The sequence below is a fragment of the Tyto alba genome, unplaced genomic scaffold (genome assembly GCF_018691265.1).
Source record: "Tyto alba isolate M040663 unplaced genomic scaffold, T.alba_DEE_v4.0 Super-Scaffold_21, whole genome shotgun sequence".
Taxonomy (NCBI): domain Eukaryota; kingdom Metazoa; phylum Chordata; class Aves; order Strigiformes; family Tytonidae; genus Tyto; species Tyto alba.
In genome coordinates, this window is record NW_024881295.1 from 18,156,465 (window position 1) to 18,180,835 (window position 24,371).

Below are 24,371 nucleotides of genomic sequence, written 5' to 3' on the forward strand. Positions count from 1 at the left end.
GTTAAACACATAGTAATTGATAGTAATCTTCATCAAATACCTAGCTGACAGCTAGATATTACCTTAATTTTCTCTTCATTTCAAATGTCAGATTGTGCAAAACTAGTTCATACCCTATTCAAACAGCAGCACATGCCAATGAAAAGGCAATTAATTAGAAGCAACAATAATCTCGCTGAATAAACACACGCTTCCAGGCAAGCAATAATATAAGCACAATATCCTACTCGCGCTTCTCAGGAAATGTTAATTAGCACAGAGGTTTACTCTCTCTGTTGTTACAGATTAGATGCAGTTCCAACATCCCTGCAACAGATAAAATGGCCCCAGAGAAGTGACTCACCTGCAGCATTTCGGCGGTGTTCTGCTAATGTATAAATTTCCTGCAGCTGTTTCTTCTGATCCTCACTCAGCGGTGCTGTCAGTGAATGGTACCAGGCCGCATCTCGGCTCTGCACCGCTGTCAGAACAGGAATGGATGAAAAGTGATTATCAGGTTACATGGCAAGTTAATTTCAGAAGAATAAAATGAAACACACTGGATCCCTGGTTGGTTTTAAAAACAGAATTTGCACTGCAAAACGGATTCAGTATTCCTGTCAGTTTTCTTAGCACAGAATCCCCACTGTAATCGAGGCAATCCATTTTGGGGAACTTAATTACATCCTCTGCTTTCTGAAACAGAAAGTTAACCATGTGGCTATTATTCATGGACAACGATTAAATGAATCTTCTAATTTAAAATGCATATCAAAACTAAAAGCAGCATGATTAGTCAAACAGGAAAGGGAGAAAGTAATTTCTCCATTATGATGTTAACAGCAAGAAAGTGACAAATATTTCTATATATAGGAGTCCCTCTAGTGACCAAGACCCACTTAGGCTGTGATTGAAAAGTTCTGAAAGAGAACATGAAGAGAATTAGTCTCTGGCTGTAGTTGCTACCATTTGTTTTTTGCAGTACGTGTAAGCCAAAAAATCTTAGGACTAACATTAGAAAGCAAGATCACATTTTCCAGTTTCAGTAATCTAAATTATTACTTGTAACAGAGAAAAGGGTTTTTCCCAGTGATGATCGTAAACATCCTGAAACTCTTTTGTCATATCATTCTGCCAGCTAGTAAACACTTACCTAAAAGTGCTTGTGTAAAAAACTGGTATTCATCAACACCATTTTCAAGGTCAAGAGGTGTGCTGAACCCTTCGAGAGCAGTCTCTTCCAATGCATCTTCATCCCAGTCATCATCATCATCTTCTTCATCCTCCTCCTCTCCACCTCCACCACCCCCACCACCTCCTCCTCCTCCACCATGATTCTCTTGCATCGCCTGGCTCACTTCGTTTGTTTCCTCTTCATCACTCGGTATCTCTTCTGTAAAAGAATTGATGTGTTTTGTGAAACAAAGTTTAACAAGTATAAGGAAACGATGACTTATGAATGAAGAACAACTAATAAATCTAGGGTTTGGCTGGAAAGGAGACCTTCTGTTAACACCCCTCCCTCAAAATCTTAGACGAACTGGAAAAATGAAGCTGTTAAAATGTTTCCTACATTCAAGATTGGTTAAATTTTTGTTTCTAAGCACACCTGGAGAATGTGAAACTGCCATTTTTTTCCCCTTCATTTATACAGTCTTTGTGCAATTATGGGATCCAAAAATTTTGAGGAAATGTGTCTCTGACAAAGTGTTCCATCACTGTGCTTTTTTAATTATGAATAGAGACTTGCATAGACTTCACAAATGACACAAAACGAAGAGAAAACCAGATGTAGACCAAATATCTTCCTGTTATTCTTCAGAGAGCTCCTTTAATTGAACGAACTTAAAATAACATCTTTCGCTTAGCTTTATCTTCCATTCTGCTTGTGAAACAACTTTACATCCTGAATTAAACGCAACTTCAACATGCAACTCAAAACACTGCTATTTCTTAATTAAGGAAAAGTATTCCTGATTTGATTATAACAAAGACTTTAAAAATCCCCCTCCAATTCCAAACCTTCTGTTTTTTCCATGTTAACAGTTTAGAAAGAATAATTATATCTGCAACAAGCAGAGAATGAATCACAGGACAGAGATTTGAAAATTACTGTGCTGTTTCCATACTGTATTCCCATGCATTGAGAAGAAATCTGTAATTCCATTACAGAACAATCATGTGTGAAATTTGAGTGGATTACAAAATCTGCTTACATCCAATCTAATTTTCAGACCTCAAATCATCTATCTCCTGTTCCAAGTCAAATACAGCCACATATATCTGCCTGCAATGCTGCATAAAATTCACTCCCCATAATTCCCTCCACAGGGTATTCTTTGATGTTTTTTCCCTTCTGGCAGACACAGCAGTAAGAGGTCTGTCCAGGAACCTCAGCTGTCTGAAACCCCACTTTGCAAATCACTTTCCATTTGGACAAAGACCTTGCTAGGATTTCCTTCAAAGTTTAACTAAATGGGTCTTTCAAGTAGTTGGGTACTAGGAACAGCCCCTTTCCAGGAATCAAGAACATAACCAGTGCAGTCCTGGCAAACTCCTGCTGCCTATGTGGGAAGACAGAGCACATTCACAACCCAGAAGAGTGGACTTACAAGTTTTATTGTTACTCTTAAACCAGTACAACTCTTTCACAAAGTGTTAGCTGTTATACACTGAAACATTCTGATTACATTTTGGGAAGAAAAATCAATTCCTAAGATGATCTTTCAAGAACCCAGTAAGCTGAGCTATTTTCAGCAGACTAATGAGTCTTAAAAATGAACTGCAATTTCTTACCCCCTTTAAATTAAATCCAGACAAAATCCACAATGTGAAAAGGGGAGATTTTACCATTATCTTCTGCAACGTGTTTTTCATCTTTAGCATGATCCTCATGTTCTGTGAGTTCTCGAGAGGCGCAAACTTGTTTTAAGCCCAGGAAGAGGAGGAGGATTGAAGGGACAATCTGGGCAGCTACAGCATCCACTGCAGGCGGTCGGTTCTGCAATTCCATTAGGATGCTCAGTCCTATTATACACATCTTTCTGTCATGGAGTCTGAAACAATACATACTTGTTAGACAAAACCAGACTTTCTCTGCAAGGATATGTAGAGAGCATTGAAGTCCTAGTGTTTGACATGGCAGAAGACAATGTCACAGAGACTGTGTTCAAAGTCTGTGTTTGAAGCTCCTAAACACATGATTTCCTTTGTTTGGAATGCAAGTTCCCCACTGGAAAGTACTTGTCCAATAACATTTAAATACCTTTCAAGCACTGGTCAAATTCCTGGAACAACTGTTTCTGATGACCAAATGCGAAGTTTGTAATGCTAAATAAATACTGTTTAATAAATTATGTAGAATATCTTGTCTTTAATAAAGTATTTGATACAGATTATCATCATTAAATAGGATGAAAAATTAATTTTCCTTGGCTTTGATAGCTGTACTGTTGCAGGGATTGAAATTAGCAAAAAGACTATTAGCGAAGAGTAACGATAAGCAGGAATTCACTGAATTGCAGGGTGCCTTTATGGAGTGCCACAGGGTTAGCTGTATTGAAACATTTATTAAGTGTTCATCAGAATGGCTGCATTATACATCCAATTTCTGACACTAACTTGAGACACACTGCTAGCACTAGTGAAAGCAGGGAAATAATTCCACTGTATCAAGAACAGCTGGCGGTACACTCAAACAGGGAACCTGCAAATGAGTAGACCTCTAGTAAAACAAACAAACTATAGATAATTGAAGGGAAATAAAATAATGATATTAGAAGAAGAAAGATTGTTATGTGAGCATAGCCAGGAAACTAGGTAAGAGCCTATGCTCTTAAAAATAAGAATTGATTTTCACTTCCAGAAATAGAAGTTATTTGCAAACAAGACAGGGAAAAATTCTCTAGCTGCCTCTGCAGATACTCTTTGGTCCTCCTTTACTGGAAACACCGGTAGTATTCAACTCCTCTGTAACATTATGGTATTTTGCTATTAAGGGCTTGAGGGGAGCTTGTTTTGCCTGAACTATTCAATTTGATGCTGACAGCTTCTGTGCAAGCCTTCTGCAGGACAAGTAGTCCCATCAAGAAGTTTCAGCAAGACCTAGAGAAACCAAACAAACCTCTAGAACTGGCAGAAAATGGCCATCCTCCAGACTCTTGGTACATACTTCTGTTACTGAATCTGTTCTACTTTGGAACGAAGAAGATACGAGTTGAGAGAGAATAAACTAGTAAGATGTGCACCACATACTGCAACAAAGCTTACAGGGGAACAGCCAGCTCAATCAACCACTTGAAAAATTGCTACAGAAATACCATTTTAGAAGTTCTTACAATATCATCACTAAAAATCCCATATAACATGCTACTGAACTACAATACTCTTTAAGTAATACAAGTGATCATGTATTACAGCTTTCTAAACTTTACATGTGCTTGCACAAGGCTGGGAATCTGGAGGGCTTTCATTACACCTCCCACAGTCTTAGTCCTGTTAGGTCTTAGTGAAGTGATTCCATTCTCAGAGTAGTTAACAACAATAAATTATATACAAATGTGCGTAACATTATGATCACAGAAGACCTTCCAAGAAAAACAAAGTCAACTAGCATATCAAATGACACGGTTTGTCATACTGGGTTTGGCTGCTCCATTACACGTGTTGAAAAATGTACCAAAATGTAAGTAGGTGAAGAGCATCCTTCCATCACCGCTAACTGCAATACTTTTATTTTTTTCAGAAGGAATGGGGCACAAAAGAGGGCATACAAATCAACCAACGACACTGAGTCAGGGGAACAGGGTCCACTTTCACAGGAAAAAAAAATTAAACAACCCCTTACTCCTGTCAATTTATCTATCTTGAAAACAAGCTCATTGCCATTTCCTCTCATGTCAACACTGTGAAGACCAAAATCCAAACTAAAGATTATGCTACCTATGAATGAAGCATAGCTTTTTGGGAAGAGTTGTCCATACTGCAAGTACAAAAGCAACATTCTCTACCTCCTCTCTGCCAGCACGTTCATCCAAGCTTGACCAAAGCTCTGTAAACTATGCACAAGACTTCTACCCTGCATCTTGACACTGGGGACCCATAAAATTTCTTCAAGCCCCAAATGTATAATGAAGCAATTTGAGTGTACATGTGCCAGCGTAGTTAATGACACTTGGCACTACTTTTTATAACACATTTGAAAAAGCTACCATTACACAATGTCAACTGAAAAATGCAACACAGTAAAATGTAAAAAAATCTTAGTAATTAGTGGCTTAGCTTCGTACTAAATTATCTGTTCTGGACAGCAAACAAAAGTGCAAGAATTGAGCATTGCTGTTTAAAAGGGAGTCATCGTTAGGAAGCAGCCCAAGTGGCCAAAAAATACAGCATATTTGTCATGCTCCATTTCCAAGCTTCTAAACAGAGAAGTTGTAAGAATGAACATGTCTTCAGAATATGTATGTTATTAGAAGGCCCAGCAGGACAGCAGAAATCCAGGCATCAAGCCATCTTTAGTGAACCTGAGCCAGAAGGAGACTTGTTTCTTCCACCTGCCAGCAGAGACAAACAGCAGGATAAGCATCTGCCTTGCCTGAAGTTCAGTATTCTACTACTCTCCAGATGTATCAAGTACCCTCAGGGACTGAACAAGCAAAACAGAGTTTTACGTCATTTTCATCTTTTCATAATGGCATAGAATGGTTTCAGGACCATTCCTTTGCTATCAAAAAGCTCATTATTTCAGCACCCTTCCGTTTGCATGAGGGAGCCTGGATACGACTGTCCTCAGTGTTTTGCGTTTCAAGATCCATACTTATTTGCTCAGCAGCACACAACAGTCCTCCCTAACAACCATGGACTCTGCTTGTTCCCTCATTGGTGTATCAAGCTTGGAGTGCTAAACATGCAACACATGGCAGTGCAATGCACAACTCCTAGGCAAGTCTATTTTTAACAAGCTGCGTGTGGTCTTCATAATCTGCGGGACCTCTTCTTGCTAATACACTCCTTTCTAATACAGGACAAAAAGATCTAAGAATCTTTTGTATTTTAAACCAAGCTGGAAGTATTTCAAAGGGAAATCACTAAGACTTTCCTTTACTGGTCTGCTGTGCTCCTTTATATGAGGATCAAGTTGCTTTCTATTACATCAATTCAGTTCCTGGACAAACTGCAAATAATTAGCCATTTCCTTCTAGTTGCAAAGTTGGAACCAACTCTTTTTTCCTACATAAGACTGGGATTTTATATACAACTCTGAGAAAACTAGGATTTCTAACTATTTAAACTCCTACCAAATAAATCCCCCTATTCAGCTTCTAAAAAAATAAAATCACTTATTGAGGATTTTTTTGAAGCAAGTTAGATTTTCCTTTCACCCTAGTTTCCACAGAAGAATTTTTAGTATGAGAGTAAGCATAAGTCATAAAGAAGTCTCATCCAAATTTCAGCTGTCAGGGAAAAGGTGGAAAGCAGTAAGGAATAAATGTTTCTAGAAATGGCTTTTCACTTTGAAGTTATTGTAGAAAACATTTATAAGTAAATAAATACAATATACTGTGGTACATGGGCATTATGGGCACACATCCACAGATACATAGTATCCACAATGACACACTGGATTTATGCATAGTCTGACAATGAGTTCTGAGCTCTCCTTGCCTGGATCATTTCTAGTATTCCAAATTTCTAATCAGTTTTAAATAGATTCCACATTTTTAATAACATGGAAGAACAGCTACTTATCTTACTGTAACTGCTTTTTCCCCCCAAGATGTATTATTCCCATGGATTCCATCTCATGTGTTCACAAGTCCTGCTTAAGAAATACTGCATTCTTTTGGCAAACACCATTGGCTCTGGGCTGAGAGCATGCAGACACGCATAACACCCTACTGCTGGCAGAGCAGGATCTGTGGCTAATAAGACTTCACAGGAACAGAGGACAGAGGAGTGTGGGGTTTATGCGGACAAAGCATCTTGAAGAGCCACTGTTACCAGGAAGTCACAGATTTTCTGCATGGCTGCCAAAGATGCAGTAAGATTCACCTGGTCCTGCACACCTGGAGGTAGACCTGCTTTGATCTTCTCCAATCTCTCTAGGATCTATGAGTCTTCCAACTGATTTGAATTTAAGCCTAAAACTGCCTCTTGCTGAAAAGCAATCTAACTGTAAACCAAAGCAGCAGTGAATAAAGGCTGGTGAGAAAAAAGGACTGTACAAATCAGGGTGCCCGCTGCTGTCTTCACTGATGAAGACATGAAGTCTGCGGGGCTGGACCCAAGGAAGGCTTTCAAGAAAGCCAGATTTTGTTTGTACTTCTGTCTTTTCCTGTTCAGTTAGGCCTCTCAATATCTATCTGCTGCTGTTCAGATGATGACCCTTACTACCCTTACGAAAATAAATGGTCTTCTAGAGGCAGTGCTGTCCTGAGGGAAAGGGAGGAAGTCCCTTACATCACATCACAGTGCCTGACAAGCAGTACCATAGCAAAAGCCCTACACCTGGAAGCCACATACTGAGGAAACAGCACTGAAGAGATTCAAGCAATATTACAGATATTTATTTCACTGCTGGTAGCAGCAGATCAAGAGAGATACATGTTAATCTTCTGCTGCGATTCAAGTGCAAAGTCTGAGCAGAATCTAACATCATGATCTCCGTGTTTCATTTTCATGGGCTTTGTCAACTTTTGCCTCAGCTCTGAAGAAGAATTTAGTTGAACAGTAGTTGCAGTAGCTGATGCTTTTTGAAAAGCAACACCAAAGAACGGAAAGTTAAGCTCTAGCTCACGAGAGTAGTTGAGGTTGGAGCCTTGGCAGATCTGCAGCTTTTTTTCCCCTCTGGATCTGACTAGTTCCTCACTGAATGCTCCAGGATGAACTGTTGAAGGCTATAAATCTCTTTCATTTTTGATTTCTTTTAAAAAAGGAATGGCAAGTTTACCACCTGTAGGGAATAACTTCTCTCCTACTGTCTCTATGTGTTCAGCATTTGATGCGCTGTAGAAAAAATGACAGCACAAAGAGCTGACTCTCAAGAACTTTGCTTCAGCCATAGGAAAAATTGGTACATGGAAATCTGAAAACATCTTGCTCCTTTCTAAAGTCAGCAGATATAAAAATAATTTAATAATTAACAAGAATATTACCAAAAGGTGTGGGAGAGGTAAACTTAAAAGTGTTGTTTTTCAGCCACTGGAACTCCAAAAGAAATGAGGGACATTGGGTCCTTTATGCCTTCTTTGTCACCAACTCAAGTAACCCTTCTAATTGATAAGTTGTACTGTAGACATTTCGTATACACAGCAGGTAGAAGAAGTCAGAATGCTTGTGGTAATATGAACTGTCCATTTCTGTTATAATGAACAAGAGAATTTTTTTCCCCACTTTTTAACCATTTAATTTAGTACTACTTTTTTTTTTTTTTTTTTTTTTTTTCTTCTTCAAGGAGATACTGTTATGGTAATACCTTCAAATACAGACATGAACGGGAGAGTCTGTACAAAGCCTGTATGCACCAAAGCAGGCAATTTCTTTTGTATCTCCAAGTGGTTTTCACTCTAGTAAAAAAAGAATTAACATGCAGATCTGAAATAGGGCAGTCTATGCTGCAATTCTACAAACTTCTGTGCTTTCCTCTTCATCCCACTAAACTGTGTACTTAGGACAGAGGAGGGAAGAAAACTATTTTTACTGTGTACATTTCGTATGTTTTTTAAAAATACTACAAACATGCTGGGAGCAAAACCCGCATATACCAGTTGGTCATTGATTGATTGGGAGTCACTATTTTCTTAGTTATGGAAAAGGTAGTGCTATAATGCACCACACAGCTCTAAATTCAAGTTGCACACAACGCAGCTATACCAAGACAGCATGGAATTCTGTTCAGGGAAGATTAACTCAAATAAGAATTGGCATGGAGAAAGGCTATTTGGATAACTGGGCAGTGGAGAAACCACCTTATAAGAAGCCCCCTAAGGATTTGTTTAGAGTTGGAATGACAAGACTGGACCGATAAAAAACAGGTAGGGAAAGAATGACAATCTAAAATAAGGTATGCGTGTATGGGTCAGGGGCTGGCTGTCTCAGCCCATGCTCATTCATAGCATGACTCCTAACACGCTGACACTTCGCTTAGTCTGCTGGCATAGACTATGCACAGAGAGGACACATTCTAAGCCCAGCTGTACACCTGCAGTCAGATGTCAGCCTCCAATGATAAACGCAACTCATAGCAGGAGAGTAAGAGGTAGCTGTTAACTACATCCGACTGTGTGCTTTGCCCTGAAATAGATTTGAATCTCCCAGTCAGACACCACATCTCAGCCGAGAGGCAAACACTAGCTGTCTAGCATGGGATTTCACATGCTTCGGTACGTGATGATACGCTCTGTCCACCTTCACTTACTTTACAAATGTTCAGCTCCTGCCCAAGTGTGCTCTAGTGCAGTGTACACACATGTTCAAGGGAGGCTGGAATGAAGTTTAAGTTCAGTAGTATGCTAAATAGTCAGTACATCAATGGCATAATAATAAATATGCAAGTTGTTCATGAACAACTCACAAGGATTAAAAGTGTGGGATTCACTGGACAGGACAATGGTTTTTAACATTAAATGGAGCAGTTAAAAATACTTTATAAAACACAGAAGAGAAAATATGTATACAGTATTTCAGAAAAAAATTTAACATCTTGCTGAAATCCTGCTGGTCAGCTCTGAATACTACCCTCAATGCATTCTGGATCATCTCTCGGAGAAGCAGTTAGTTTGTGATTAAGGAACTTAAAAGAATTCTGAAATATCATATGTATTGTACACTTGTATCCTCACAACACAGAAAATTCAGCACATAGCTCAAGAGACCCAGAAAAGTTACATGGACATAGGTCACCCTTACTGGCATCACTGCAATTGGACCTGGTGTGGATTACTGTTATTTATACTAATCAAGGAATAACTCTTTCATCAACATGACGAGGGATACAAACAGAAATGAACAACAAAGAAAAAAAAATCAAAACCATGGACTTCTAAAATAAAAAACCCACAATACTTGCCCAAGAAAACAGTCTGTGTCATTCATCCACTGGTTTATGAACTGTGCAGTGATGGGCTCAGGATTGTGTGGAAATCTGATGTTCTCTAAGGTATGCAGAAGTAGGTCAGGATTGTAGTAGAGTGCAGCTATCGCAACCTGAAGACACATGGTACGAAGCTCGCTTGTTTTAACTCCTCTAGTTAACCGCTCCAGAACAGCCTCCACAAAGAGTGGAATACACTGGGCATATAAATATAAAGGAGAAGAAAAAACAAAAACAAAACAAAACAAAAAACCAACAACAAAAAAAACCAAACAAACAAAAAACAAACAAACAAAAAAAAAAAAAAAAAAAAAAAAAACAAACAACAAAACCCAGGCATTATACATGTTGCCAGATTATACAAAAGTTTAAAATACTTTTATCAGAATTGATCTCTAGAGTTAACTGAAGTCCGGGCATAACCTAGGAATGCATTCTATTCACTTCCTAGAATAAAAGCATTTTAAGCCTTCGATTACATGCTTATAAATCTTCCCCAAAACACCTATTCTCTGAGCTAAAAATTGCCAATGTTATTCTCAGCACAGAAGAGAATATTTGGGGCCTTTTGGTGGAATTAGTTCTAGAGCACATAAAAGGTTTAGAAAAGAACTCAAAGACATTCTCATACTTGAATAAAAATATCCAACAATTTCAACACTAACAGGCATTAAAAATGCAATTACCTAAATTTGCAAGAAAAAGAAAAGAAGTTTTTCGTAATAAATGTAAAGTGATGTTAAATTTCTCATAAGAGATTGAAATGAATGAGTTCATTCAGATAAAAGCAAGTATGCACAAATTTCTACATAATGAAATAAGCATCTATATTTCAATGTGAAGATTTATGCTTTATAATAATTTGGGAAGCACTATGAGTGTTTGTTTGTGAGTTGGAGTTCAGTGTACAACCATTTTAATTCACAGAGTTGTGGAGCTCAATTAAGCCTTCCACCACATTCTTATTTCAATGCAAATGCAAATAATTCACTTCAATCCCTTCCAGATTTCTTTTAAAAATAAAATCTTTCAGGGAACACTTTTATCTCCAATGAATTCAGATCTAAAATAGTCAAATTTTATCGGTTTCAGTGAAATTAACTGAAAATTTATCACTGAACTCCACAGTTGCACTGTGGCAACATCAAATATGATACGTTAAAATAATTTAGGCTGGAGTGTGATGTAAAACACGAGACCAGAATTTAGCCCTGAATAGGAAAAATACTGCTATCTAAAAGTGCGTTCTAAGAAACTCTGGAATATTGTGATTATGTTTATCCCAGTAATCACAATCCAGCCATGCTAAAAATTCTTCATTTCTAAATGCATTGAGTAATTCAAAATATTAAAATGGACCAAGTTCATATTGCTTGGAGAAGCAACTTCAGGAGTTGGATATGTATAGTTAACCTCTCAGCCAATATAGTTTTAACAATGTGTGTTTTCCATCAAAACAGAAATCCTATTAGGAGGAAACAAAAAAAAAAAGACAATCCTGTACATCATACTACATCCTTATTGTTCCGTCTACGTTAATTTTTGGTCATGCCCATTGATCTCTAATCTCAAAAAAAAAAAACAAAAACCAAAACCACAACCTTACAAACTCTTCTGAGCTCATTTACTTCTTTCTGTATTTTTCCCCATTCCTATACTTTAAATTTCCTTCAAATATTTTAACTCCAACTGCTTTTCTCAGGAGTCATACACATATCATTGGAAACCATAAAAGAGAAAATCTGTTCAATATATATCACCTGGTCAATACCCCGTCCTTTGCATTGAAGAACAATTACTTCTAGGAGTTTGGCTGCATGGCACTCTGCGTCTTCTCCTGCATCTCCTGTTAATACCTAACAATCAAAATGTCAACTTAGTTTATCAGTATTAATGACTGACAACTTTGAAAGCAAGTGCTTCTGTACCTGCATACATCAGAACACCTCTACATGGCACATACATATTTATTTATGCTGTATTTTGTGAGGAATTAAGACGCATAAAAAAATCATCTCTATAGGACATAAACAAGTGGCTAAAGATGATTTTAAAAATATAGAAGAAATTACTATAGTTCTTTACGAATGTTAGTATTCTTTATCTGTCATGGCTTTCCCTTTTTTAAAGGAAATGTTACTTACAAGAATCATTGATGTTTTCCACATTCTGTTTCCCTATTTTGACTTAATTTCTAATCAACACTGGCAGACTAACAGCCTGGCAAAGTGAAGTCCTATCTCTAGGCTAGTTTCTGATTAAAAACAAGATATATGCAATCACTCTCTATATATACACATACATGTGAACCTGACTACTGCTTCTCAGTACTTTCCAACCCTATGGTCAGTGTCAATCGAATCTGACAAAGAAGCAGAATTCTCAGAGACATTCAATTTCTGCAAGTTTCTTAAAAATAAGCAGGTAGCTAGATGCCTAGCACTCTGTAATTCCCAAAATCAGAGAAAAGCTGCAGCGTGATCTTATACTTTCTTATACATGAGAGAAACAGCATAAAAAAGAAACATTATAAAGGTAGAAAGAACTTCAAATGAGTTTGCATCATAGCCGGCAACTAGAGAATTCAATTGCAAGATACAAAACCCAAGGAAATCAGGCTTCATTAATTCCTCTACTTACCAAAATAGCTGTTCATAGAGGAGAGTCAAGACGAACAACAACTTTCTCCCACACAGATTTGTGCATGTAATTTTTTAAAAAGCATGTCACTTGAAAAGTGTGAAGGTGCTATGTGTACTCAGAACTGAGCTGAGACCAAATTTCGTTTTGTTCCGAAATGCCTGGCCATCACCTGGCACGTTCAGGTCACTCCACTAATCTGATTGCTAACCACCAGTGATAAGCACAACAGTAAGAACCAGAAGCCTTACCTTTTTACACATAGCATAAATGATTTCTAAATGTTTTGGGTTAGACAGCAAGGTATCAGTGTCAATAGTGACATAATTATGCAAGAGAGGCATCATATCTGCAGAACAGGGAGAGCAAAACAGAAAAAAAATTAGAGTAATCCAGGCAAGTGCTAACCAGTGAGGCTGTAGTCCTATAATGGAATTCATTAGCTCAGGTTCTTGGATATGGTTGTAAATTCAAACTCTGCACAAGTCTATTCTAGCAGAATTGTTCATAAAGTGCACCATGCAGGGTGCAGTCTCAGTAGAGGAAACAGAATAGGGTTACATCTTAATTAATTGATTTGTAGTTCCACATTAACTTTGTCTATTTCGGGTTTCTTTGAGTTCAGGACCTCCTACAATAACTGATCACACTGACAGATTTGAACATGCTTCTCCTACTTAAATATGCTCCTGTTATACTCCCACACTAAACAGACGGTCAGGGCATGACTCAAATACGTGATCATTTTAAACCAAGACACTGAATGGAAGCGACCCTTATTAAGGTGGGTTTTAGAGATGAATTCTCAAACAGTGAAAACCTCAACAGAAGTGACCCTACCTGCAAAGTACTCAAAGCAATCCTGCTGGAAAACCTCATATAGAACACCTAAAAGCTGCCACATTTGAGGTGAAATCATCTGGCATGTCAAGCTATAGGCCAAAGAGAGAATTTCTTCATAAAACTCTGGAAAGGAGAAACAATCGGAAGTAGGGTGCTTTAAAAAATTAATTTAGCTTGCAAATACCTTGAAATCTGAAACCAAGCCCCGAGTCATATAACAACTAGAAGACAGCAATGAGTAACTAAATCAATACGTAGGAAAATAATACAAATTGGAAAACACTCTTTACACAGGCTTTATGCTGGCTATAGTTACAACAATATGCATAGTTTTTCATTATAAACACACACCAGAAAAATATATTACCAGCTCATCAAAGACATTGCTTCTAAATGATTTACTGAAAAACATTTCAATTTCTCAACCTTTCTTTTTTCTTAAAGACCTTATCACAAAACTGTGTAGCTCTTTAGTAGTAGGGTACTAATAAAGAAGTAATTTAATTGCAGACCAAGTCCATAATATACTAATGTAATTGTAGACATTTTCCTTTAACATAGCTAGCTAGAACTATAATCAGAACTGCATCTTCTGCTTTTATGTCTGACCTCCAAAACACAATAACCAGCCTGACTAGTGTACAAGAGGAGATTAGGAGAAACAAATCATAACTGAAAATAAACATCTTTTGTTCTTTAAAGAAGCACGCAAAAAAAAGATGAAGTTCTGTTCAGGAAGATAGTATTGTTCGTAATAATTAAAGAATTTTTTATGTAAAAACATGTAATGTTTTTCTAAAAATTATCTCTAATACTTACCTATAACATGTTTCTGCAAAACGAGGCCAATGATCTGTAAACAAATGCTCTCAAGCTGTTGAGTTATCTGAAATAAAAACATAAAGCACTTTATTTAAAAACTTTGAAATACAGTAATTTCATCAATGTATTTGGCTAATTCAGTTTGAGTTCTTCAAAGCAAAAAGGCTTTTATCACTTTAAGTGATGCATTAATGATCACAATATTATGAAATAAGGTCTCACTGATGTAAGTACTCAAATTTTCAATAAACAGCATTGCTTTAAAATTTGTCACAGGATTTTTCTTCATTTAAAAAAAAAAAAAAATTGAGATTATTTTACAGATCCTGTCAAAAACTGTATCTGTTGTCCTGTCTGGATATAAAGTGACACTGTGCTCAAAGCATTTGAGATAAAGTCTCTGCCCAAAATCTTTGAAGTACAATGGGTTAAAAGGAAGAAAGAAAAAGATGCTTTTGCTTCAGGTCTATGGAGAGCTTCCCAGAGTAGGTCAGCAAGAGGAACACATGCAGAAACTGGGAGCATACAACTGTGTTGAAGTCAGGACTCAGCCTTACCATGTTGGACAGAGAGAATAATTTATGAATTAAACTAAATTACAAGGAGAACTATATGGCCACATAATGAACCTAATTAAAGCCAGCAAATACAGACATTTCATGTTATTACCACAAGTCATTCGTTACAGACAATCTTGCAGGATGTCAGGCTTTCTGGGCTTGTTTTAGCAAAGGGATTAAGTATGTGACCACAGACGCATCCATTACCTTCAAACACTTGACTCAAAAGTTATCATCCCCTAAACTCTCTCCATACGTAACAGTGAAAAAGAAAGCAATTTCTAAGGAGTTTTCAGTCTCATAGATCATTTATATATAATTTATATCACTTCTAAAACGATTTAAAATGCTGAGATGAAGAGCACTCATCTATTTTATCATCGCAGTATTTCAGTTTGTGCTTCACACTACAGAAAAACAAGCTGCTAAGTTTATACCAAAAAATACCCCAACTCCAAAGGTTTTCTGAGGCTAAAACCTGATCCACTTCAGACTATCATTCCTGACACTCAGTTTAGCTTCCAGATTTCATTTCAGCTTTCAAAAGATGCAAGGGGTCCTTGTAAAGGAATGAAAGATGTTTTGAAATACAAAGGAATGCAAATAATTAGTATTTTAATTATTGAATTTTTTAAATTATAAGCTTCATAAAAAGATTTCACATTTGCAATGAAACATTCTCATTGTAAGTCAAGGAAGCAAAACAATCTAGGAGAAAGCACTTTTATGCCAACTGTGCTTAAAGTTGCTGACTCTGCCTCTCTGGTTACTCAACTGAACTCCTTCCTACCTCAGTGAGCCCAGGTGGTATGAACAGAAAGAATCTCTTTCTTCCCTGATTACGCAAAATGTAGGCTTCAATTGCACCACAACTGGAAGACCAATTCCTAGGAATTCTATCCAAGAAACTGCTGGGTAAACAACAACATATGAGTCTCCATTATAAAAAATTAGCCTTATGCAAAATATTTCTCCCTAAAATCTATTTTAGCAGTCTATAACAAAATCATCCAGTGAAGTGTTTACCAGAATAAAGGCTAAGGATTTTACCCATAGGATATAAATTCCCCTCAAAGCTGAGAGCTAAACAATTAAGAAATCACAGAGGTAAATTGGGCTTTAAATTAAAATTTGTCAGAGATCACTTGGTACTAACTCACCACCTTGCTATTGTAAATATACAATCATGTCAACTCAAGTGATGCAACATACATGGAAGTGTTTGTTGACATGAATGAAAGGCATGAGGGAACTGCAAGAGAAAAGACGTATAAAAGAAAATCTCACCTCTTTGTGATCTTCCACAACGGTCAGTATAGTGTCAATTGTGTGCAAGATGCCCATGGCCATAACTGTTTTGTCCTCTACTTCCTCATATTCCTCACTCTGAAGTACTTTACCAAATATTTCAGCCTATGAAAAAAAAACAACCAACTTGACATTCAAGAGCAAACTCACATTTCTAATTTGTCATGCGAAACCAAGACAGCTAATGCAACAGCAGCAATGACTTATCTGTAAGAGCTGTCAGCACTGAAAAATATGCTCCTTACTTTTGAAAGGGGAATACAGAAAATTAAAAACTCCTCTTTCTTTGAGAAGTCTGGCTATGTTAAGTCATTTGAAATATTAAATAGTTAGAGCTTGGCTCATTAAAACCAGTGACAAAATTCAGTATCCTTAAAACCTGTATGTTTTTCAAAGACGCTTCATACAGAAAAAAATAAATTATTGTGAATATTATAGGTGGACCTTTATAAAGATTACTTTAACCAATGTGCACTTCAAACAAAGTTCACTAAATGTTTACCAAACTAGGCATGTGCTTCTGACTGGACTGTTATTTTACTATTGTCTCTTACCAGGTGTTGAGTCATGTCAACGGCGATAGTAGCTACTTCCTGACTGTACTCACAGATCATCTTCTGGATTACATTAGTAAGATCATCATTTTCCGTCTCTCTAACAATGTGCAAGAGCTCTTGCATAACTGGCCTTACATAAGGCTTCACATATTCCTTGGCTAAAAAAAAAAAAAAAACAAAAACAAAAACAAACAATTGAAACTAGGTGAAATCAACTATAGTTGAAAGTAGGCGAAATCAACTAGACTAACAAAGTAAATAAATGGTATATTTACCACATTCAACACTCAAATGCCATCTACAACAAAAATCCACTGTTTTGGGAGAATACATGAACTCATACACAGGCAACATTTGTTCTTAAACATACACACTATTTCATTTCACTAAAGAAAAACAAAAACAGGTGTTCTTTACTTTATTAAAAGAAATATGTTGATTCTAACTTCTTTTGTGCAGAGGCCTGCTGTAAAAGCTTGAAGTCAGAATTCTGGAATGTATACAGTAACTAATGAGCAAGGGAAGATGTCTAAACATGATTAAAGGTTCTGAAATGTATGTCTTTAGATGGTAGAAATGTTTAGATTAATCTGCACCAACCTCATCATCTCTAAAAAAAATAAAAAAAAATATCACTGTATACAACTGATGAATTACTGTAGCATACCTTGCTCTTGGTTGCTTATTAACGTCTGAAGAGCTATGGCTGCTTCTACTTTGACAGGCATTTCCTTATCATCAATCAGGCTCTTCTTTGCCAACTCTACTGCATTCCTCAAGTTTAGCTCATTGTGAAATTTCAAAGCACTGAATGAATGAAGTACCCAACAGGACTGCATGACAAAAAGAAAAGCAGATTACAGACTATTGCAATTTTTAGCACTTTTTTAATTGATTCAAACCCCATGCAAACTGTTTGCATGTATTGCTTTTTTTTTTTTTCTTAAGTATGGTGTATTCATGCAGTAAATGTAACAGTTTTTGCACTCAAGCAGTTCTTTCCTTTCCTTTCCTAAATTCCAATAAACTCAGTATGCATATAATTGGCATGAATAGTTTTGGTCCTTCTGGAAGGAAAAAATCAGAACAGAAATTAAAAGAAAATTGTTTGTTTATGACTGATATGGACACTCGAGGATTTTCTTCAAACGACACTCAAACTGACATTATCTACTCTGTGGAAATCCTACCCACTCCTCACAACCGTCAAACCACTCTAGTTATTGAGATCTGATAACGAAAGATGGTCACAAAAGGGCCATGACCACTGCTCAAATCCTCCAGCCTGACTGAAAACATAAACAATAATACAACATAGACCTTCAACGAATTCATTTAACTGACAAATCATTTTTTAAATCAAAATGCTCAAAAATTACTGTACAAGGTTGTTACTTGAAATTTCACTATATATTTGCTTTATTTATTTCATTAACGTTCAGAATGAAGTCAAACTGCAAAGGAAATAATCGTGGGAAATACTGAAATTGATGTAACTGGTGAACTTACTCTAGCTCTGAGGTACCCCAGGTTAGACATGAACAATGGAAATACATGATTCTGTAACATCAGCTCCATTTGATCTTTGAAGACACTCTTCTGTTGGTGTAAATAAAAATTAGTTTTGGAGACCGTTCGTTTTATATACTTAATTCTAGACAGTAAACCATTTAAACCACCAACCATGGGAAATACAACAATTTGTCTATGTAATAAAGGTATCCTCTCACCAAGAGATCTGGATCTCATACCTTGAGCTGAACAAACCTCGTAAGCATACCAAGTTCAAAGCCAGATTAGTGAAAGAACTGTACATAAAATATTCAACTCTACATTACTCATTACAATACTGTAAACTGGAATTTTCATTTTCTTTAAGGCAATTGATTCCAGCTGATTTTTCTTAAAATTAATTAGGATCGATAACCTAGTACCTCCATTCTTCCTACAAAGGAGTACATACATACCTGAGGATAAATATAAGCTTAGTATGAAACAGAGCTGAGTTTCAAATGACCTACCATTACTGTAAGCATCAAAACTAATTATTTTATGCAGTACAACAATAACTCACATCTTTTTTTGTGTTTATTAATGGACTAAGATAATTCCTTTGTGATAGATATCTTCTTGGATAGAGAAGGATATTTGATGAAAATTATTCCTCATTATTCCAACCTTGGCAAATCCCAAGATATTCACAGGAAGCCAGGACCACTGGCATGGAGACTTGGGACCTTCCTAGTACCTATAGCCCCAGGATGCCAGAAAAATTGTATGCTGGGGACTGTGTTATCATCTAAAGGAAAGATTCAGTGGCTAAGGTAGAATGAGGGTGAAAGGGGACGTTCAATACAAAATTTATCTTAGGTGATCACACTTCTACTTCAGCAATGCATACATCATTTTTTCCCACTGATTCTTCAACCTTCAGAGGGGCAGATGAAAAACTGAGCAGACAGAAAACACAGAGAAGGGAAAAGAATTTTCCCTTGTGCACACAGGTCAGAGGTTTGCATGTATTGAACTGGAGCCACTGTGGAGAGCCAGGTGGCTAATGCAGGGTCATCATGTCTATTAGCTCTGCCAAATCCCAAACACAAGAAATTCAGAGTTGAGAGGAATCTGCAGTGTTTGGGGATTATTACTCTTTTATAAAGTATATTATAACTTTATGTTTCAAGACTGAAAATTTCAGATAGAAGCAACGTACCGGAATAAATTTTTATTTTTTTTTTTTTTTTTCCCCTTAGGACAGAGGTAAATGGATTTAGAAACCCGCAGTCAATATGAAAGGCTCCTCACAACACAAACACTGTTACACTCCAGCACAAGGGAGGGCATTTACAATCAAACATAATCTACTAAAATTCTGCAAAAGTTACTGATGTTTCAGAATTTCAGATCAGGTCATGGATTGGTACATTGGTAATAAATAGATGGTAAATCTAGGCAAGATGTTGCTTGTAACATGAAGACAAATTTTGCACAGAGAGACAACTCACATAAAATAAATTACTTTAAAATGAAGCCTCCAGCACAGCACTGCCATTCTCATGCTAAATGCGGTAACTTTTTGGCAGTTACTTTTGACATGGAGAGAGGGCATACTTTGGACTCCACTGTCTATGAAAGCGTAAGGAAACTGTAATCCATATCATGTTAGAGAGCAACAGTATGGATTAAATGTATATTCAAATTCCAGAAAAATACACAAAATTCTGAAGATACTCTCTATAAAAAATGGTGGAAAAATAGAAACTGTGCTGTTATTTTCAAAACTCCCAACTCAATGCTGAAATAAGACTTAAAGCCACACATTGCAGGGTAAGAAAGCTGGAAAGCTAGACAAAACATTCTTGCAACATGTTAAGTAAACATTTTTCTGGAACCAGAAGCTGCCACAATAGTGTAGACTGTTGGGGGGTTTGCTAAAGAATCACAGGCGATGTTACTGATGGAATGCATGTTTGCTTTTTTAACACCCTTCCATTTTACTAGTAAAGCAGAAGAGAACCATGGGACTGTTCTGTAGCAAACAAACAGAGCTTTGGAAAAACTTGAGAAGAAAAATCAGTGTATAGAATGGGAATATAAAAATCAGGAAAGAATGTCAATATTTTTAAAGAAACAAATCCTCGAATCCTTATTGCACAGTGCAGTCTCTCTACAGACTTTATACATATGGCTAAGGGATAGCCATACTTTATAAGCTAAGAATTTTTTATTGGAAATGGCAGTTGATAATAAGAATCACAAACATTGTTCACCTCTTTTCCCACTTACCTTCAGTAAAATATCTGCTAGGGATCCTATAACATGCAAAGCTCCGTCTTTTTTCCTTGGATCAATGTTTGGCTCTGTCAGAATCTGGTAACAATATGCCATCATTTTTGGTAATACCTATGCAAGACAGAAAACACACAATCTCCTTTGTCAAAGTATTTTAATAGCATTAAGTTAAAAAATTCATATGACATTTTTAAGTAGAAATTTTATCTTGGCCAAAGCAAATGTGAGGTACTATGTGTAGCATCTTTCCAAAGTTAAAATTTAGAAGGTTCCTTTTTCAACTTTTCAACCAAATTTGTCAAAATTAAATTAATCTCCTTGAAATTTCACGTTAGTAATAGTAAATAAGGTATTTTTGTTGTTGTCTTGACGCAAACCAAAAAAGGTGAGGAAAAGGCAAGAGGTTCAAATAATACCTCAACATTTTTTTCCCTGAACTTCTCCTCTGGCCTGTCTCACACCACACATATATAAATACATATGTGTGTGTACACATATATGCAAACTTACACATATTCAGGAACATATTGGACTAAAACCTCATAAACATATTTTAATCTATTGATTCTGGTAGTAACTTCTAAAGTTGACTAGACATAGAAAGGTTCTTCACAAAACCAATTGTTTAATGTCATTTCCACAACCATTACGTGCTTTTCACATACTATGACATTTTGATGGCCTCAGTACAAATTAAGAAAATGAGAAGGTCAATGGGCAAGGACTGGTTTGACAATAAAGAAGTAGAAAGGTCAGAGGCTATTCCACCCGACATAAAGACTACGCTTTTCTCTGAAAATCCATCTAGAAATGGAGCTCCGTGATTACTGGATGTAAAAATGGTACCCAGAAAAAAAATTGCGGTTTTAGTAAACTGATATATGCTTTCCAGACCTTGGCCAGGTACTTTTGCATGGATCACTTAAGTATAGAAAGATCTACAGAAAAGTTATGTCCTCATTTAAAGAGTGGCTATATGAAATTGATTTCATTTTTGCTAATTTCACTGATGTCAATGGAATTTTAAGTAGCATCAGTGAAATTTAATAATGATCAGGTTCACTTTTCCCCCTGCTATGGTCTGGGAAGCTCATGACAGAGGCTGTCTGTAAACCTGGGAAAATACCAGTACATCTATTCCAACTCAGTTCATAGTTGGCAGGTAAATTTTAAAGCTGCAAGAGGAATCCACTTCTTTACTTACAGATACATGTGCATTTTAATTCTCCTCAAATTGATATCACTCAGCCAGGAAAGCATATGACTATGTGTAGAATTTTCAAGACTAGCTTCTTGTAGCATCTTCAAATTTAAGGGAAAATGGCGTTACTAAGGAAACTTCAAATAATTAAAAATCACTAGTTCCATACCTCTTTTCTCTTCTTTGCAGCAGTATAAAGGAGATTCTGTGCTGCTGTTGTGGTGGATGCATAATCCTCAAATACATCTAACAAATTAAAAAAAAAAAAAATTCCTCTTCTGAAAAACAGTACTAAAATTTTTATAAACCATCTTGTTTGTGGGATATCACAAAATTGGGGTGAATATGTAATTTCAAAACTATTGACACATTTGTCTTCATTTCATGCTTAAAGCGTCAGACTCAAGCTTATGTCACATAGTTTATGAAAGCATTCACTTCTTGCCTCCCAAATATACTGACCGCTCATCATTCCCTTTATTAGGAATGCATTATTTATTCATTCATTCCGTTGAGACCATGTATTTAAGGGATGAAAAATCTTGGCTTTTTTTTAATTAAAACTACTATAGGAAGAACAACAATACATTCCAGTACCATCTGCACACCACATGTACACATTTTTGGCTTGATTTTATTAAAACCTCATGGGAAACTTTTTGCATGCAAAAACTAGTTGGATCTGGGGTAGTTTTACAACTGCTGGAAGTTGAAGCTTTTTGGCTTCATTCATTACAAGTGGATCTCCTTTAATCATATTTAAAATATAATCTATATAATGAAAAAAAAAAAAAAAATCTGTGCTGCCAAGCATGTTGTAACCCAAGCATCCCTACAACAAATTGAATTAAATAAAAAGATCTAAAAAGGTAATCTTAAAATATGGTTAAATTTACACACTAACTTTTCCTGAGAACTTGAAGATAAAACATGATTAAGAAATAATACCAGACTACTGGAATTCTTGTTTCAAACCCAAATGTGGCTCAATAAACTTCAATTTAATGTACTTCCATGCTTTTTTTATTTACCTTACACGATACAATTTGTATCTGTAACTGTCTCAGCTACATATAAAAAAGAAGATTCACTACTTACACAGAAAGAACTGAACTCATATATCAAAAATAAGCAACATATTTGTAGCCCAGTGATCAACACTATATCGTGATTGATTTTTTGCATAACAACTCACCAAGTTTTTTTAATTATTCTAGGAGCTTATAAATTCTGTTTTCACATATGCTAATCCTAAATCAACTAATTAAAAATTCCCAAATGCTACATATCTCTGTGGCGCCTAGCTTACAGTGTTCCAACTAGAATCGCTGTATTTTTCAAGTACCCTTTTCAATGACACGATTCTTTTAATAAAAGTAATTATTCATATTATGGTCCTGTGTGATATACCCAAGATTTTGTACTGTGTATTTTGAAAGAATACATATATTTAATAATCTTACAATTTAGTAATAATAATTGGGAAAAAATGCTGAAGACATTTAACAATTTTCAATAGGGAAAGTGCAAGTCAGGCCTCTTCTGGTCAAAGTGAGAGCTGCAAGAACTTGCAGACAGCTGGCACATCTGCAATTCAGGATTCTGAAACTGGCATTAAAAAGTGAGCAAACAAGTCTATTTGGGCTGCACTGAGCACATGTGAAGTAGAAAACAACATTAAGAGAATCATTTAGTTTAAAGCTACCAGCCAAATGGCCAAAACTCACTTGATCTGACTTCTTCCTTTAATTGGTGAGATTTAAGAAACAAATTTTATTCTTCCTATTGTTGAGGACACTGGTGAAGACAGAGACATTACAGTGGCCATGCTGTTAACTGGGACTATAGTGTACAGTTATGATGAAAGCAAAAAAAAAAAAACACTAAACGCAAACATTTACCAAATTTCATGCGGATATATTCATATGGATCCTCTTGCCAGAGCTCTTCATCCTCATCTTTGTAGCACATTAGAGAGAATATCACTTCTTCTGTTATACTCTAATATTAGAGAAGTCAAATACACATAAGTGCACATAAAATCAAACTCCACTGCAGCTTCCCTCCACTGTTCACTAATTTACTAGACCTACTTTTCTGAAGAGTAAATTATTTTAACTAGTGCTCTTTTATTTTGACTAACAAAAATAAACTTACAGTATACATATTTTCCTTTTGCAACAGTCCCAGGCAGCAGTAATTATATAATATATCTTTATAATAATACAGTACCACACACAAAATATACTTCAGGAGGTAGTCTATAAACAGCAGAACATTTCATTCTGTAGAGGGATCTCACCAAAGCAATACTTAACGTGAGAGTGGATTTCAGAGTCCTTCCTCTTAACAGTCATGGGATTAACTAACTACAACAGGGGAGAGCTTATGATCTGAAGAAATAAAAGCATGAAAACCACTTTTCACTTGTTCTTAGTTCACTTCTAAAATATGTCCTTAAAACAGAGTTCAGTTCCTCATAGTTCATCTTCTCTTTGCCCACTATCTTTATACTACAATCAATTATGAATTTCCAACTCTATAGACAATTCTGAACACTAGCAAATAATAAAATT

The 24,371-nt window shown here is 36.2% G+C and overlaps 1 protein-coding gene across 4 annotated transcripts in view; it reads right to left on the reverse strand.

Annotated features, from left to right (window-relative positions):
• The window catches only part of IPO8 (importin 8), a 48,466-nt gene that overhangs the window by 3,399 nt on the left and 20,696 nt on the right, over nucleotides 1-24,371 (reverse strand). For 3 of the 4 annotated variants that reach the window (XM_042795272.1, XM_042795271.1, XM_032986125.2), the window contains 15 exons: nucleotides 23,697-23,796; nucleotides 21,965-22,041; nucleotides 20,589-20,705; nucleotides 18,312-18,401; nucleotides 17,470-17,635; nucleotides 16,800-16,960; nucleotides 16,225-16,350; nucleotides 14,375-14,441; nucleotides 13,553-13,678; nucleotides 12,964-13,061; nucleotides 11,833-11,928; nucleotides 10,049-10,269; nucleotides 2,830-3,035; nucleotides 1,133-1,372; nucleotides 344-460 (listed from right to left, as the gene is read on the reverse strand). In XM_042795272.1, the coding sequence (XP_042651206.1) occupies nucleotides 344-460; nucleotides 1,133-1,372; nucleotides 2,830-3,035; nucleotides 10,049-10,269; nucleotides 11,833-11,928; nucleotides 12,964-13,061; nucleotides 13,553-13,678; nucleotides 14,375-14,441; nucleotides 16,225-16,350; nucleotides 16,800-16,960; nucleotides 17,470-17,635; nucleotides 18,312-18,401; nucleotides 20,589-20,705; nucleotides 21,965-22,041; nucleotides 23,697-23,796 (2,008 nt within the window). Of the gene's footprint in view, nucleotides 1-343; nucleotides 461-1,132; nucleotides 1,373-2,775; nucleotides 3,036-10,048; nucleotides 10,270-11,832; nucleotides 11,929-12,963; nucleotides 13,062-13,552; nucleotides 13,679-14,374; nucleotides 14,442-16,224; nucleotides 16,351-16,799; nucleotides 16,961-17,469; nucleotides 17,636-18,311; nucleotides 18,402-20,588; nucleotides 20,706-21,964; nucleotides 22,042-23,696; nucleotides 23,797-24,371 lie in introns of those variants that run through there. The other variant, XM_042795274.1, reaches the window with a different exon arrangement.